This window comes from Cynocephalus volans, chromosome 10, assembly GCF_027409185.1.
Source record: "Cynocephalus volans isolate mCynVol1 chromosome 10, mCynVol1.pri, whole genome shotgun sequence".
NCBI lineage: Eukaryota > Metazoa > Chordata > Mammalia > Dermoptera > Cynocephalidae > Cynocephalus > Cynocephalus volans.
The window spans coordinates 110451951-110463594 of NC_084469.1; the positions used below are offsets into that span (position 1 = coordinate 110451951).

Sequence of the window (11644 nt, forward strand, 5' to 3'; positions counted from 1 at the left end):
GCAGGTCCCACTGTGTGGGGCTAATCTGGGTGGGTCAAGGAGACACTGTGCACAGGTGAGCACAGATGTGAGTGACCCTGCAGCATGGGCCTTTGTGTCACAGACACGTGTGTCTACCCGTGTGGCTGCGAGGGGCGGCTCAGCGTCCAGCATGTCCTGTGTGTCTGGTGTGTCCTGTGTGTCCAGCCTTGTGCATTTTTTAGGTGTAACTGCCTATGTGGCTGTGCTGAGGGTAACTGTCACCGATTGGGTGACAAGAAGGTGGTCGGGTAGTATGGGAGTATCTGACTGCAGGGGACAGAGATGGGGTATGATGAGGACAGCGTGATCTTGGGACCAGTGACAGGCACATATGGCTCTGTGTGACACATCCCCTGTGCTCCACAGTGGCTGTGGCCCTGGCTAGGGTGGTGTGTGTTTCCCTTCACTCCCCTCCAAAAGTCAGTGTCTGCTGCTTCCCTGACCTCTGGGGTCTCCTGCCTTCCGCCTGCCCAAACCCCCCACCCCAGACCTGCCCTGGGAAGGGTCAGGCAGTGGGACATCAGCGTTCACCTGGACTGCCCTTTCCCTGTTGGCACCCTGCCTGGGTTTCCACCATTAAAGCTCAAGCATTTTCCCCACCTGACTGAAGCGGGTCTCCCTGCCAGGCTGGCTCCAGTCTTTGGGGTCTGAGACTGGATTATACCCAACTCCAAGGGCTGATGAGAGAGACAGACGGAGCCTGGTGGGTGGCCGTGCCAGATCCACGAGGCCCCAATGGAGGAGCCAGGGATGTTCAGCCAGGACAGGAGGCGGCTGGGGTTGGGGGTGGGGATGCGGGTGCTGAGCTGCAGGGTTTGGACCCTGCAAGGGCTGCCACATGGGAGGAGCAGACCCCATTGCATGAAACACTTTCCAAGAAGCTGAATCCTGCAATAGCTCCACGGGAGTCTGTTATGAGAAACTGTGTAGCCCTCCCCTGCTCCAGCACCTTCAGTGGCTCCCCACTGCCCTCCAGAAGAACTCAGCATTCAAGGCCCTGCTCACCTCCCCTGTGTGTCTCCCTCCTGCTGCTGCCGTCCATGTCTGCCCAAGGTATCCCTCCTCCAGCCTTCACATGTGCCTTTCAGGCTACCTGGAACGCTCCTCCTATCTTGCCCCCCTGGCAAACTCGTGCACATCCTTCAAGACTCAGCACCTATGTCACCTTCTCTGGGAAATGTTGCCCTTTCCCCAGCCCACAATCCCTGTTTGCTGTGTGACCCTGAGCAAGTCCCTTCAGCTGTAAGTTGGGGGTAAAAATTATCTTCCCTGAAAGCATATCTTGGGGCGCCAAGACAATAAATATACATTTAATGCTGTTAAAGTGCTCTAGGCCTTGCAGGGCGGGGAAGCTTGCATCCAGTCAGCACTCAATGTGTGCTCATTTTTATCTTCTGCCTCTTGGACTCTCGCGCTTTTAAGACTCTCTTGTTTTAAGCATTTTACTGTTCCAAGATTTTTCTCCCAATCGTGGTGCTAGGAATTTGAAGAACCCCTGGTTCTAAAATTACAGAAGTCTAAAATGCTGTGGGCGGGACCAAGGGCCTCTTTGTGCCCTGAGCTGACCCCAGGGTGGCCGGAGCTGGGGTCTCTGAGAGAGTCTCGTGCCCCCACTCCCCCCACCCCCCAGACCGAGTGGCTGTGGTCTGGCAGCCCCAGTTTGCATGGGGGGGTGGGTGCGGTGTGGAATGGGTTTACCAGGAGGTGGATGAGGGCCCGTGTTCCAGGAGGGGGGGACGGGACTCCTGGCTCAAGGGCTACAATGGGCGTGAAAGGCAGAGTCAGGAGGCACAGGGCTGTCCACTCAGGACAGTGGTTTCCTTCTCTTGAAGTCTCAGTTGCTTCATCTGGAAATTGGGGCCAAATGCTGCCCTCTTACCGGGTTGTCCACAGGGGTTGGGAGGAGCTGGGCTCCAGCTGCCACCCTGCGACACTTTAGCTTGGGCTGTGTCCTCCGCCTGAAACACCCTCCCTGGCCCACTTCCCTCCGAAAGCCCCTGCTCACTCCTGGCCCAGTCATGGCAGCTGGGGAGGAGGCTTCAGGGGGATGCCCACCCACTCCCTCTCCCACCAGCCCTAGGGAAGCGGAGCAGGGCTGGGCCAGCCGCTCCCCGCCAACCCACTGGCTGCCCATGGCCAGGCAGTGGCTGCGGCCCCACGCTTTCTCAGTGAAAGGTTCTTGGTCGTGGAGCCTGACACCTCATCACCCTGGGCCCGGAAGCTGCAGCCAGCTTTGCCCTCCTGCTGCAGGAGGAGGACCCCATTCCCACGGCTCCCCAGGATCCCACCAGGCATTCCCTGAGCAGGACTCTGGGGCAAGCAGGCCCTAGTCTGGTGGCCTTGGGTGAGGGCCTGCGCCTATGAGCCTCTCCGTCAGCTGCGAGTGTAGACGTGGTATGTTCTGGATAAATGCATGTGCCCCTCCCTCTGGCTCCCTCTTGACCTCGAAGCTCCTCCCTTATCTAGGGTGAGTCTGGGGTGCCAATACCTGGGACCTCCCAAACCCAGACTTCAGCAGAGCCCTGGGGCACATTTTGGGAGACCAGGGCTGATGGCCCTGGGTTTGCCAGCTTCTCCCCATCCCTCCAGTCCCCCGAGTCTAGCCTCAGAGCACAGGAAGGTGTTCCCAGTGGAGGAAAGGGCCTGAGGGTAGGTCTGAGTGCTGGAGGGGTTGGGAGTTGCAGGGTGGGTTGTGACCTGGGGGCCACGAGTACTGCCCCCAAGGGTGTGTTAGGGTCTGGAAGTATGATCCCATTCACCCCTCACCCCAAAAGGTTGGGCTTTCTCAGGGCCCCAGTGTTGCTGGCACAGAGCAGATGAAGCACTGGATAGGTGGACAGTGGGATGGATGTGGGAGGCAGGCAGGTGGGCAAGTAGATGGGTGGGTGATGGAAGGGGAAGTGGGTGGGGGGTTTGCAGAGGCCCCAGCATGCTGCAGGCTAAGGTGACACTCCAGACCCCCACTCCCTACCAGCACCATTACTCTGGGGGCGGACAGCCAGGGACAAGTCTTTCCTCCTAGACTCTCTAAAGGTCCCTCCAGCCACGCCATATTGACACCTTCCAGGTCCCAACATCTCCAGGCCAGGGGTGTCTCAGGCATGTGCTAAAGAGGCTCGACCTGCAGAGTTATCTAGGGAGCTCCCACCCTTGCCACGATTCACACCAGGTCCAGGGCCTCAGTTTCTCCATCTGGAAAGTGGAGTGTTGTCAGAACAGCACCTGCCTTATGGGGTGCTGGGAGGACCTGAATGGCTGCACGCACACAGAGTGCAGGCAGGTCATGACTCTGCTGTCTCCACACTGAAGGTCCTGGCCAGGTCACAGGGCTGAGACCCTGGCCTTGGGCAGTCCGGGCAACATGTGGCCAAGGAGTGGCCCGGCCTCAGCTGGGTGGGACCAAGGGTTTGGCCATTGTGGCCCCGACTGAGGAAGTGGCCTTCCTAGCTGCCACCTGCCCTGGGCTCTCCCCCGCCAGTGCAGTCCCCGGGCATGTGGCCAGGCCCAGCTGATGAGGCTGGCCAGGCCAGAGTAGTAGCTGATACCATGTTCCATCGTCAGGGCCCTGCAGGCTTGGACAGCTCACCTGTGTTTCTGTACACACATGTCACAGACATGTCCGCTGAGGTCCACACATCTGCTCCAGGTATGCCCATGGCCATGCGCAGGCCTCTGAGCTGCTTGCACACGTGTGTCCATGTGCACCTCAGCCTGTTTCTGCATCTGGGCCAAGCCTCCAGCCTTCAGTCCCCAGAGCCCGATACCATGATTTGGAAATAAAGCATTTTTAATTAAGTCCCCGGAGCACCTGCCCCAGCCACCGGGGATTCTCCAAGCACCAAACATGTGAGAATTGTTACCCCTGCCTCAGAGACTCCCCCACATGGGGACCCCCAAGATGCCCCTCCCAACATCAACTGGGCCCCGCTTGGACCCCCACTCACACCCACAACCAGCCCCCCAGGCTTCCTTTCAATAAATATCCCCAAGAGCAAAGCTTAGGGTAGGGGACCCACTAAAGCACTGAGCTCAGCACAGGCAGGGGGCTTCATTCCAGAGGTTAGAAATGCCCAGGGCAGAATATCTGAAATCATGTTCAAGATACACAGTCAGAGATGGCTTTCGGGGCCCTGGTATCCCAGGGCACTGGCTCCACATTCAGAGAAAAGGTTACTTCAGGTCACACACCAACAGTTGCCTGCCTGGCCTTTCCACCATCAGACACTTTCTTGTCTGGACTGAAAATTCTGGGCAGGGGAGGGGAAAGGGGCCCCAGAAACCTGGGGAAGGAAGAAGCGGGGCCGAGACTTCCCGGGGACAGAGTAGTCTGGAATGAGGCAGGGGAGTGAGGCCGCGGGCCCAGGTCACTGCCGGGCCCTGCCCCGCCGAGTGCGGAGGGGACCCACAGATCGGGCCTGTGCCCGGGACACCTGGCCCATCTCCCTGCGGATGTCACCAAGTGCTGATGCCGGGGACTCCAGCAGCCTCTGGAAGAGGCTGGGCCGGCCTGCTGGTGGCTCCCGGCACTGGAAGGTGACAGCTGTGCCAGTGTCAGCCTTCATCTCCCTGGAGAAGCCGTCGGAGGAGCCGTCGAAGCAGCGGCCGATGGCGATCTCCTTGGCCAGCCGTGGACTCTGGTCAGTGACTGTGTACACGCCATAGTTGTGACCCAGAGGGTCTAGGGGGGCGAGCATAGCAAAGGCAGCTGGGTCGTCTGCAGGCGCGGGCGGGGGGTGCCGGGCCAGGTAGTCCCGAAGGAGCCCGTTGACCGCCACACGGCGGCAGCTGCCCTGGGGCACGATGGTCACCAGCGTCCTGTCCACCTGACGCTGGTCGAACAGCATTCCGCTGCACTTGAACTCCACGCAGGCAGCAGAGGTGCCGGGACGCGCGGGGTCTCGCACGCTGCGGGTGTCCCGCAGCCCGTAGAGCTGGCCCCGGGTGTGCGGGTGGCTGCCCCCCGCGTTGTGGGAGCGCACCATGTGCTCTTGCGGGCCCTGGATTTTCACCTTGAGGAAGCAGGCCCGGAACTCCTGTGGGTTGGGCCACCAGGCTAGGAGATCGCCGGTCCAGGAGGCGGGCGCGGCCTCGCGGAAGGGGACCACGTTGTACTCGTACCTGTCGGCCTCCACGCGGGCGAAGCGGAAGTGACTGGCGGTCACAGGGGCCTCCTGGCATTGGCGCAGGCTGCGCCACGGGTACACGGGGCCGTTGGCCTCGGAGGGCTCCCCCGGCCTGGGTTTGGCGAGGTTGACGTGGAACCCGTTGCGTTTGAAAGCCGGGTCATCGTGGTCGGTCCGAAGGTAGCTCAGCCTGTCCAGGTAGGGCTGGGCGACGCCCACGGTGGCCGGGAGCGGACGGGGCCGGGAGGGGGCCGGCTCCAGCTCCTCGCCGCCCAGGGTGGCCGTGACGAGGGCCGTGTAGGCGTCGGGACGGTCCGCGTCGCAGAAGGCGGGGAGGCAGGCGCCGTTGGGGCCGGTGACCGCGCTGTCGAAGCGGCCCCAGGCGCGGGGGTTGGCCGAGAACCCGGGGGCGGGCTCCAGGTTGACCAGCGTGACCACCGCGCCCTCCACCTGCTCGTTGGGGCTGAACTTGTCGTTGGCGTAGGCGCGCACCTTCACGAAGCAGCGGCGGCGCTCGGGCACGTCCAGGTTGAACAGGCGCCGCTCCCGGACCTCCACGTTGCCCACCAGGAAGACGCGCTCCTCGCGGCGGACCCGCGCCGTCGAGGGCCCCTGGCGCCCGAAGCTGCTCTCCTCCTCCCACAAGCCCGTCTCGGGGTTCAGCGACCACAGCTTAAGGGCCTCCTGGTGGCCCTCCATATGGATGTGCCCAGCGGCCACGCGCACGGCCACCGGCCCGGCCTGCAGCTGCTCTGCGGAGCCGGGGGCGCGGAGGTCCACCGAAAACATGCCGTAGGTGCGCAGCGGCGCCAGCTCGCCGTCGCTGTCCACGAAGCGCAGGTCACTGGGGGCGGCAGCCGCCGAGGTGAGATCTCGCGGGTCCACGAAGGTCACGCGGGCCTCCACAGCCCCCCGGTAGGGTTTGCCGTCGGCTCGGTGGAAGGCTCCAGGCGGCAGGACCAGCTCGCCCAAGGGCGCCTGGTCTTCCAGCTCTCCCAGGGGGATGGTGTTGCTCTGGCTGGCATCTAAAATGACCAGGGCTTTCTTCCGCATGGCCTTGACCTCGTGGTATACGCCGGCACCTCGAGGGTCAAAAGGCAGGACCCGTACAGTGTCCATGAACTCGCCACTGGGGTCCACAAAAGTCACCACCAGCCGCTCAGTGGAGGGCGGCACCTCGATGGTGAAGTCGCCCTGGTAGGACGTGAAGCCGATGGGCTCCCGGCCCAGCAGGATCCCAGCAAAGCGCAGGGGCTCCCCGGAGTCAGCAGCCACCACGCGGCCACGGACCAGCCCCAGAGGGGGCAGACACTTCTGGCAGCCGCACTCGGCCACCACCTTCACCGGGAGGACGTAGCCAGAGCAGTGGATCTCCCTGCTCTCCAGGCGGAGCACGGAGCAGCAGCGGGAACTGGCATCCCCACACCGAGGGCTTGAGCCTGTGGGACCTGGGCAGCGGGTGTCGGGGCAGAGGCCCACGTCCAGGTAGGTGGGGCCGCTGCCTGGCTGACTACAGTCATCTGGGAGCTTGATCGGGTGCTCTTGGGGCTGGGGGTCACAGGCTGGCTGGCCTGGGGCTGGGAGCAGGAAAACACCCAGGTCAAAGGCAAGGGGAAAGGCTCCATGCCGGCCAAGGTTGGGGGCTTGGTCAGAGGCTCTACCCAGGAGGCTGGGGATCAGCCTAGAGTAAGGACTAGAGATTGGGGCTCAGCCTGGTTTCTTGCACTCAGTGAGGTCAGAGGTAAGTCTGAAGTTGGGGCTCCATTTGGGGTAGAGGACTAGCTCGGTATGGTGTGAGGGCTTGCTCGGGGTTAGGGTCAGGGATGCTCACCCAGCACGGTGAGCTGGGCAGTGCTGGAGCGCACGGTGCCCGCCTCATTCCACGCCTTGCAATGGTAGGTGCCTGCCTGGTCTGGGCGCAGCTCCCACAGCTCCAGGTGGGCCCCATACCTGTGTTCTTGCCTGTCCAGCTGGGTCCCATTGTGGAACCTGAGTGACAGGTGGGCAACACCACAGGGCTTGGGTGAGGGGCTGCATCCGTCCCCACCCCACAGGCCGGGGAGCTGCAGATTGGCTTCCCCAGGGTCAGCCTCCTCACCAGCCATATATGCCCGTTCAGCCTCCTCGGAGTCCCCTCCCTCACCTGCCTATTCCCCCAGCAAAGCTCCTCACACCTTCCAGATGGGAAGCAGAGGCTGGTGTCTGCTTCCAGAAGTTCTTTGAGGCACCTCATAATCACAGGAAATCCGATCCAACCCCAAAGCTGGGCAAGAGTCCCCTAAGCCCGGGGCTGGCACTCACCAAGAGTATTTCTTGGGCATAGGGGTCCCTGAGGCTTTGCAGCAGAAGGTGACGTTTTGACCAGCCTCTCGCACTCGGGACTCAGGGTGCTTCACCAGGTAGGGCTTCTCTGGGGAGAAAAGGTGGCAAAGGTCAGGGCCTTGCCCCACCCCAGCTTCTCCCAGTGACCCTTCCCAAGAGTGAGGTCCCCATCCTTTCTCTTCTCCCAGGGATGCCCTAGTTCACCCTGTGCCTTCTCCAATGACTGTGTCACATCTTATTTCTTCCCCTGTGACTTCAAGTGCTGGGTGTCACCTAGAATTTTCTCTCCAGTTCCTCAGCCCCCTCATGTCTTTTGCATTGCGGTACCTACCCAACTTATCGAGGACAATGGTGACCACAGCAGAGGTGGAGCCATTGGCCTGGGCCTGGGCCATGCCTGCAGAGAAGCCATCCATCTGGGCCCTAACATTAGCCCTGCTGCCGGCACAGACTCCAGGCACCCGGAAGGTTCCATAGGCATCGCTGGTGGCCATGGTGCCAGGCTGGTCTCGCAGAAAGACTCTGGCTCCCGGCAGCGGTCGCCCAGATGGGGTGACCACTGAGCCCAAGAGGATGTGGTCAGGGCACTCACAAGTGTCAGGACTGCATCCTGGAAGGACACAGGGAGGAAGCAGGAGCAGAGGGGCCTCTACACTCCCTCTTAATCAGTCACTCAGCAAACACACAGAGATCCCCTTGTCCCCCAATACTGTGCCCCATCCGAGGCTTCAGCATGTTCCTACTTGTTGCAGCCCCTAGTGTGAAGGTGGAGATGGGACTGAGTGGTCAGACCTGGGCCAGGAGGCAGGAAAACTGGGGCCCAGAGAGGTAAGGAAGACGTCTTGGAGGACAGGGCGGAAGATCTGAGTCTCAAAAGATAGAGAGGCCCCTTCCAGCACAAGAGAAAGTGTCTAGGCAAGGACTGTGAGCCCAGCAAGGGGCTGGAGGGGCTGGGGCTTGGGCTGAGAACATCTCTTTTTCCCTCCCAATCCTGAGGTTTCTCCGTAAAATGGAAAATTCCGCTGGAAATTTCAGAGCAGAGGCGCCGGGAAGGCAGAGCCTGGCGGGATGGGGTGGAGACCCCAACGTCCTATTGGCCACTGTGAACCCCCACCCTGCGGCGGGCCCCGCTGGAGCAGTCTCCAGACCCTGTTTGTGGAGCGTAGGCCCGAGTGGAATTTCCAGTCGCCTCCTGGCTGGCCTGGTGTCTGGCCCTGGGAGGGCCTAGGTATGCCGTCTGCCAGGGTGTGAGCGCGTGTCTGCGTGGGCGCGGGAGGCGGGCGGCGGTCACGAATCCCATGCACGTGTGCACCCTGAATGCAGGCAGGAACCAACCTCTGTTCCCCAGGGGACATCTGAACACTTGGCCATGCACAGAGGTGAAGCGCTCCCTTACATCTGCCGATGTCTGCCTGCACACGACCCCTGTGGCATCCACCAGTCCAGATGTGCACAGTCACTCGTGCTCCTTAGGCCCAGGAGGGAAGGCCCAGTCTCCACCTGGACCCAGAGTTAGGGCCCTCCAGGCCCCTCCCTGCACCCAGGCTCCTCCCTCCCAGCCCCGCCTCTTCTCTCCTGGCCCTGCCCCCACCCGCCCCTCCCTCCAGGCCCCGCCCTTCCTACCTGGGCACCGGGGCCGCACACACTTCTGCGCCTCCAGGGGACGCCCCGGACACGCATCTCCAGCGGGGCTTGGGCAGTGGCGGCGGCGCAAGCGACGGCCTGGCCCACAGCTCCCTGAGCAGGGTCCCCAAGGGCCCCAAGCCCCCCACACTGCTTCTGAGGAGGGCAGAGAGGAAAATCAGGCGTCCGCCCTCCTCAGGAACCGCGCCCGCTGGAAACCAGGAGACAATGCGGGCCTGAAGGACACCCCCCACATACGTACCCCCTCAGACGGACACTCCAGAGAGCAGTCCTGCCCACCGCCCCATCAGTGCTCCCCCAGGAGCACCTGTCGAAAGGTGAACTTCAGACACCGCCCTGCCTCTCCCCAGATAAGCTCCCAGAGGTCAGCCCTGCTGTTCTCCGTGAGTCCTTCACACAGTTGGGGCTCAAGACATGTCCACACGGAACGGAGCTGTTAGATAAGCAGATGAGGGCAGCGGGAGGAAGATACGCTCCTGGGGGGTGGACATGGGGCCTGACCCACCGGTCCCTTTCCTGCCGCTCCCCTGGGCACCACGCAGCCCCCAGCACCCTTCCTCAAAAGCCCCGCCCCTGCAGGCCCCGCCCCCTCATTGGGCCTACACCTGAAGGCCCGCCCACCCAGTCTGGCCCCGCCCTCACCGAGCGGGCAGCGGAAGCGCACGTGGTAGTTGGAGCAGCGGCGCCCGCGCGGCTGCTCGCGGTTGAGGCACCAGAAGCCGCGCGTGGGGTTCAAGTGCACGCGCTCGCCGACGGCGGACGGCAGAGCCCAGTCCGTGGTGCGCGCTTCCAGCGCTAGCGGCAATGGGCACACTCGCGCCGGCCCGTAGTAGAAGCGGATAGCGGCCAGGCTCTCGAAGTCACCGTCACCTCCCGGGTGGTCCACGTTGAACCAAGACGTCCACTCGCTGGCCTCTGGGAGCACCGCACGCGCTGGGACCTGGGCCGTGGCCTGTCGGCCCCCATCTGCGTGCAAGGGCCTTACCTGCTGTCTGAGTCCCCTCCCCCCTTGAGAATGTACAAGCGGAGCCCAACAACGACCCGGCCCAGACCCAGAGCCCTGTAAAGGGAGCGGGGAGAGTGGCCTCCCCTTGCCCCAGCCCTCAGTCTGCTGCCCGGTGCCTGAGCTGGCCCATCCGTGCGCACTGAGATCTTACCGCTGTCTGACCAGCTTCTTACCTAGACCTCTAACTCAGGTCTTTCGGGGCATCACTTCCAGGGGCTACCACTTCCAGGGACCAGGACAGTCCTGGGCCCTTCACCCAGTTTGTGTCCCCTCCTCACATGACCCCGCCAGATCGAGCTCACACACAAGGAGACCACAGCAGAGATGGGACTCCTACCTAGGCTGACTCACCTTCCCAGTCCTCCAGGGCTGGTGAGGGTTGGACAGGGTGCAGCAGCGACCGTCCTTCCAGGCCCCATGCAGTCGCTCTGGGCTCCTCGGTGGTGGTGGCGTCTGTGGGAGGGGTGAGGAGTAGGGGGAAGGAACGCGGATGGGGACTGCTGTGAGCCTCCTCTTATGCAAGGTGGGCCACGATTATCCCCATTTTATAGGGGGGAAAACTGAGGCTCTGAGAGGCCAGAACCCAGCTCTAGTCCTGAGGAATGCAACACCCCCTCATCCAGGAAGCCTTCCCATGACTACCCCCCAGACTCACCTAGCTCCCCCATGGGCTGGGGGAGTCCATGTCCCACTTTGCTACCCCAGGTCTGGATCCTCCCCCCTTAGTGTGGTCAGCAACCACAAGTTCAGTTGAGTTCAGTTGGCTGTGCCTCTGCCCTTAGACTGGGCTGCATTCCCCTTCATTTGGCTGGCTGGAAGTCCGTCCCTCAGTCTACCTTCCATCCCTCTACTTGGGGCCCAAGCTGCCAGCAGGAAGACCTTGGAAACTAGCCTGGCTTTTCTGGCCTCAAGCTATCCAAGATAGCCTGGGCAGGATGACAACCTCAGACAAGTCCCTTCCTCCCTGGAGCCTCAGTCTCCCCATCTGAGAAATGGGCCCTTCTCCAGCTCCACGGAGTGTTCTAGAGAAGGGAATTTCTTCTCTGGGCAGTCTGTGTGGGGGGTAGGTGTGAGTCAGATGGGAAGGGACAGCTCTGAACCCTGCGGCGAGTTGAAGACAGGGTGATTCAGGGTCCAAGTACTGGGGCTGGGACGGGTGTCTCACCATCCCCGGAACCCGGAGGTGCCTGAAGTTTCTGTCCACCGTCTCTGCGCTAAGGGAAGAGAATGGACGAGGTCCCCTCCCCGACCCAGGTGGTTCCGGGGCTCTGTCTCCCCGTGGTCATCCCACCTCCCGGGCTGGCGAAGGGGACTGAGGCCCTGGGGAAGCGCGTGGGTCCGTTGGTTCTCTCTCCGGTGCGCCTACAAGCAACGCCGGCGGCCAAGCTTGCGGGAGCCTGGGATGCTGGGCGGGGGTCTGGGGGCACCTCACCTCGGGCCCCCGCCAGGTGCGCGGCGGCAACACAGAGAAAGAGTAGCAGTGACGCCATGACCGGGTCCGAGAGTCCGAGGAAGGGTCAGGGCTCCG

General features: G+C 62.5%; 1 protein-coding gene across 1 annotated transcript; it reads right to left on the reverse strand.

Annotated features, from left to right (window-relative positions):
* Positions 1–4385: 4385 nt before the first annotated feature.
* Positions 4386–11606, reverse strand: CILP2 (cartilage intermediate layer protein 2). The gene is made up of 8 exons (XM_063108930.1): positions 11549–11606; positions 10468–10569; positions 9753–10025; positions 9090–9245; positions 7798–8076; positions 7446–7554; positions 6976–7133; positions 4386–6721 (listed from the first exon to the last, which is right to left on the reverse strand). Exons 1-8 carry the CDS (start codon positions 11604–11606, stop codon positions 4386–4388), a joined length of 3471 nt encoding a protein of 1156 aa, XP_062965000.1.
* Positions 11607–11644: the final 38 nt, after the last annotated feature.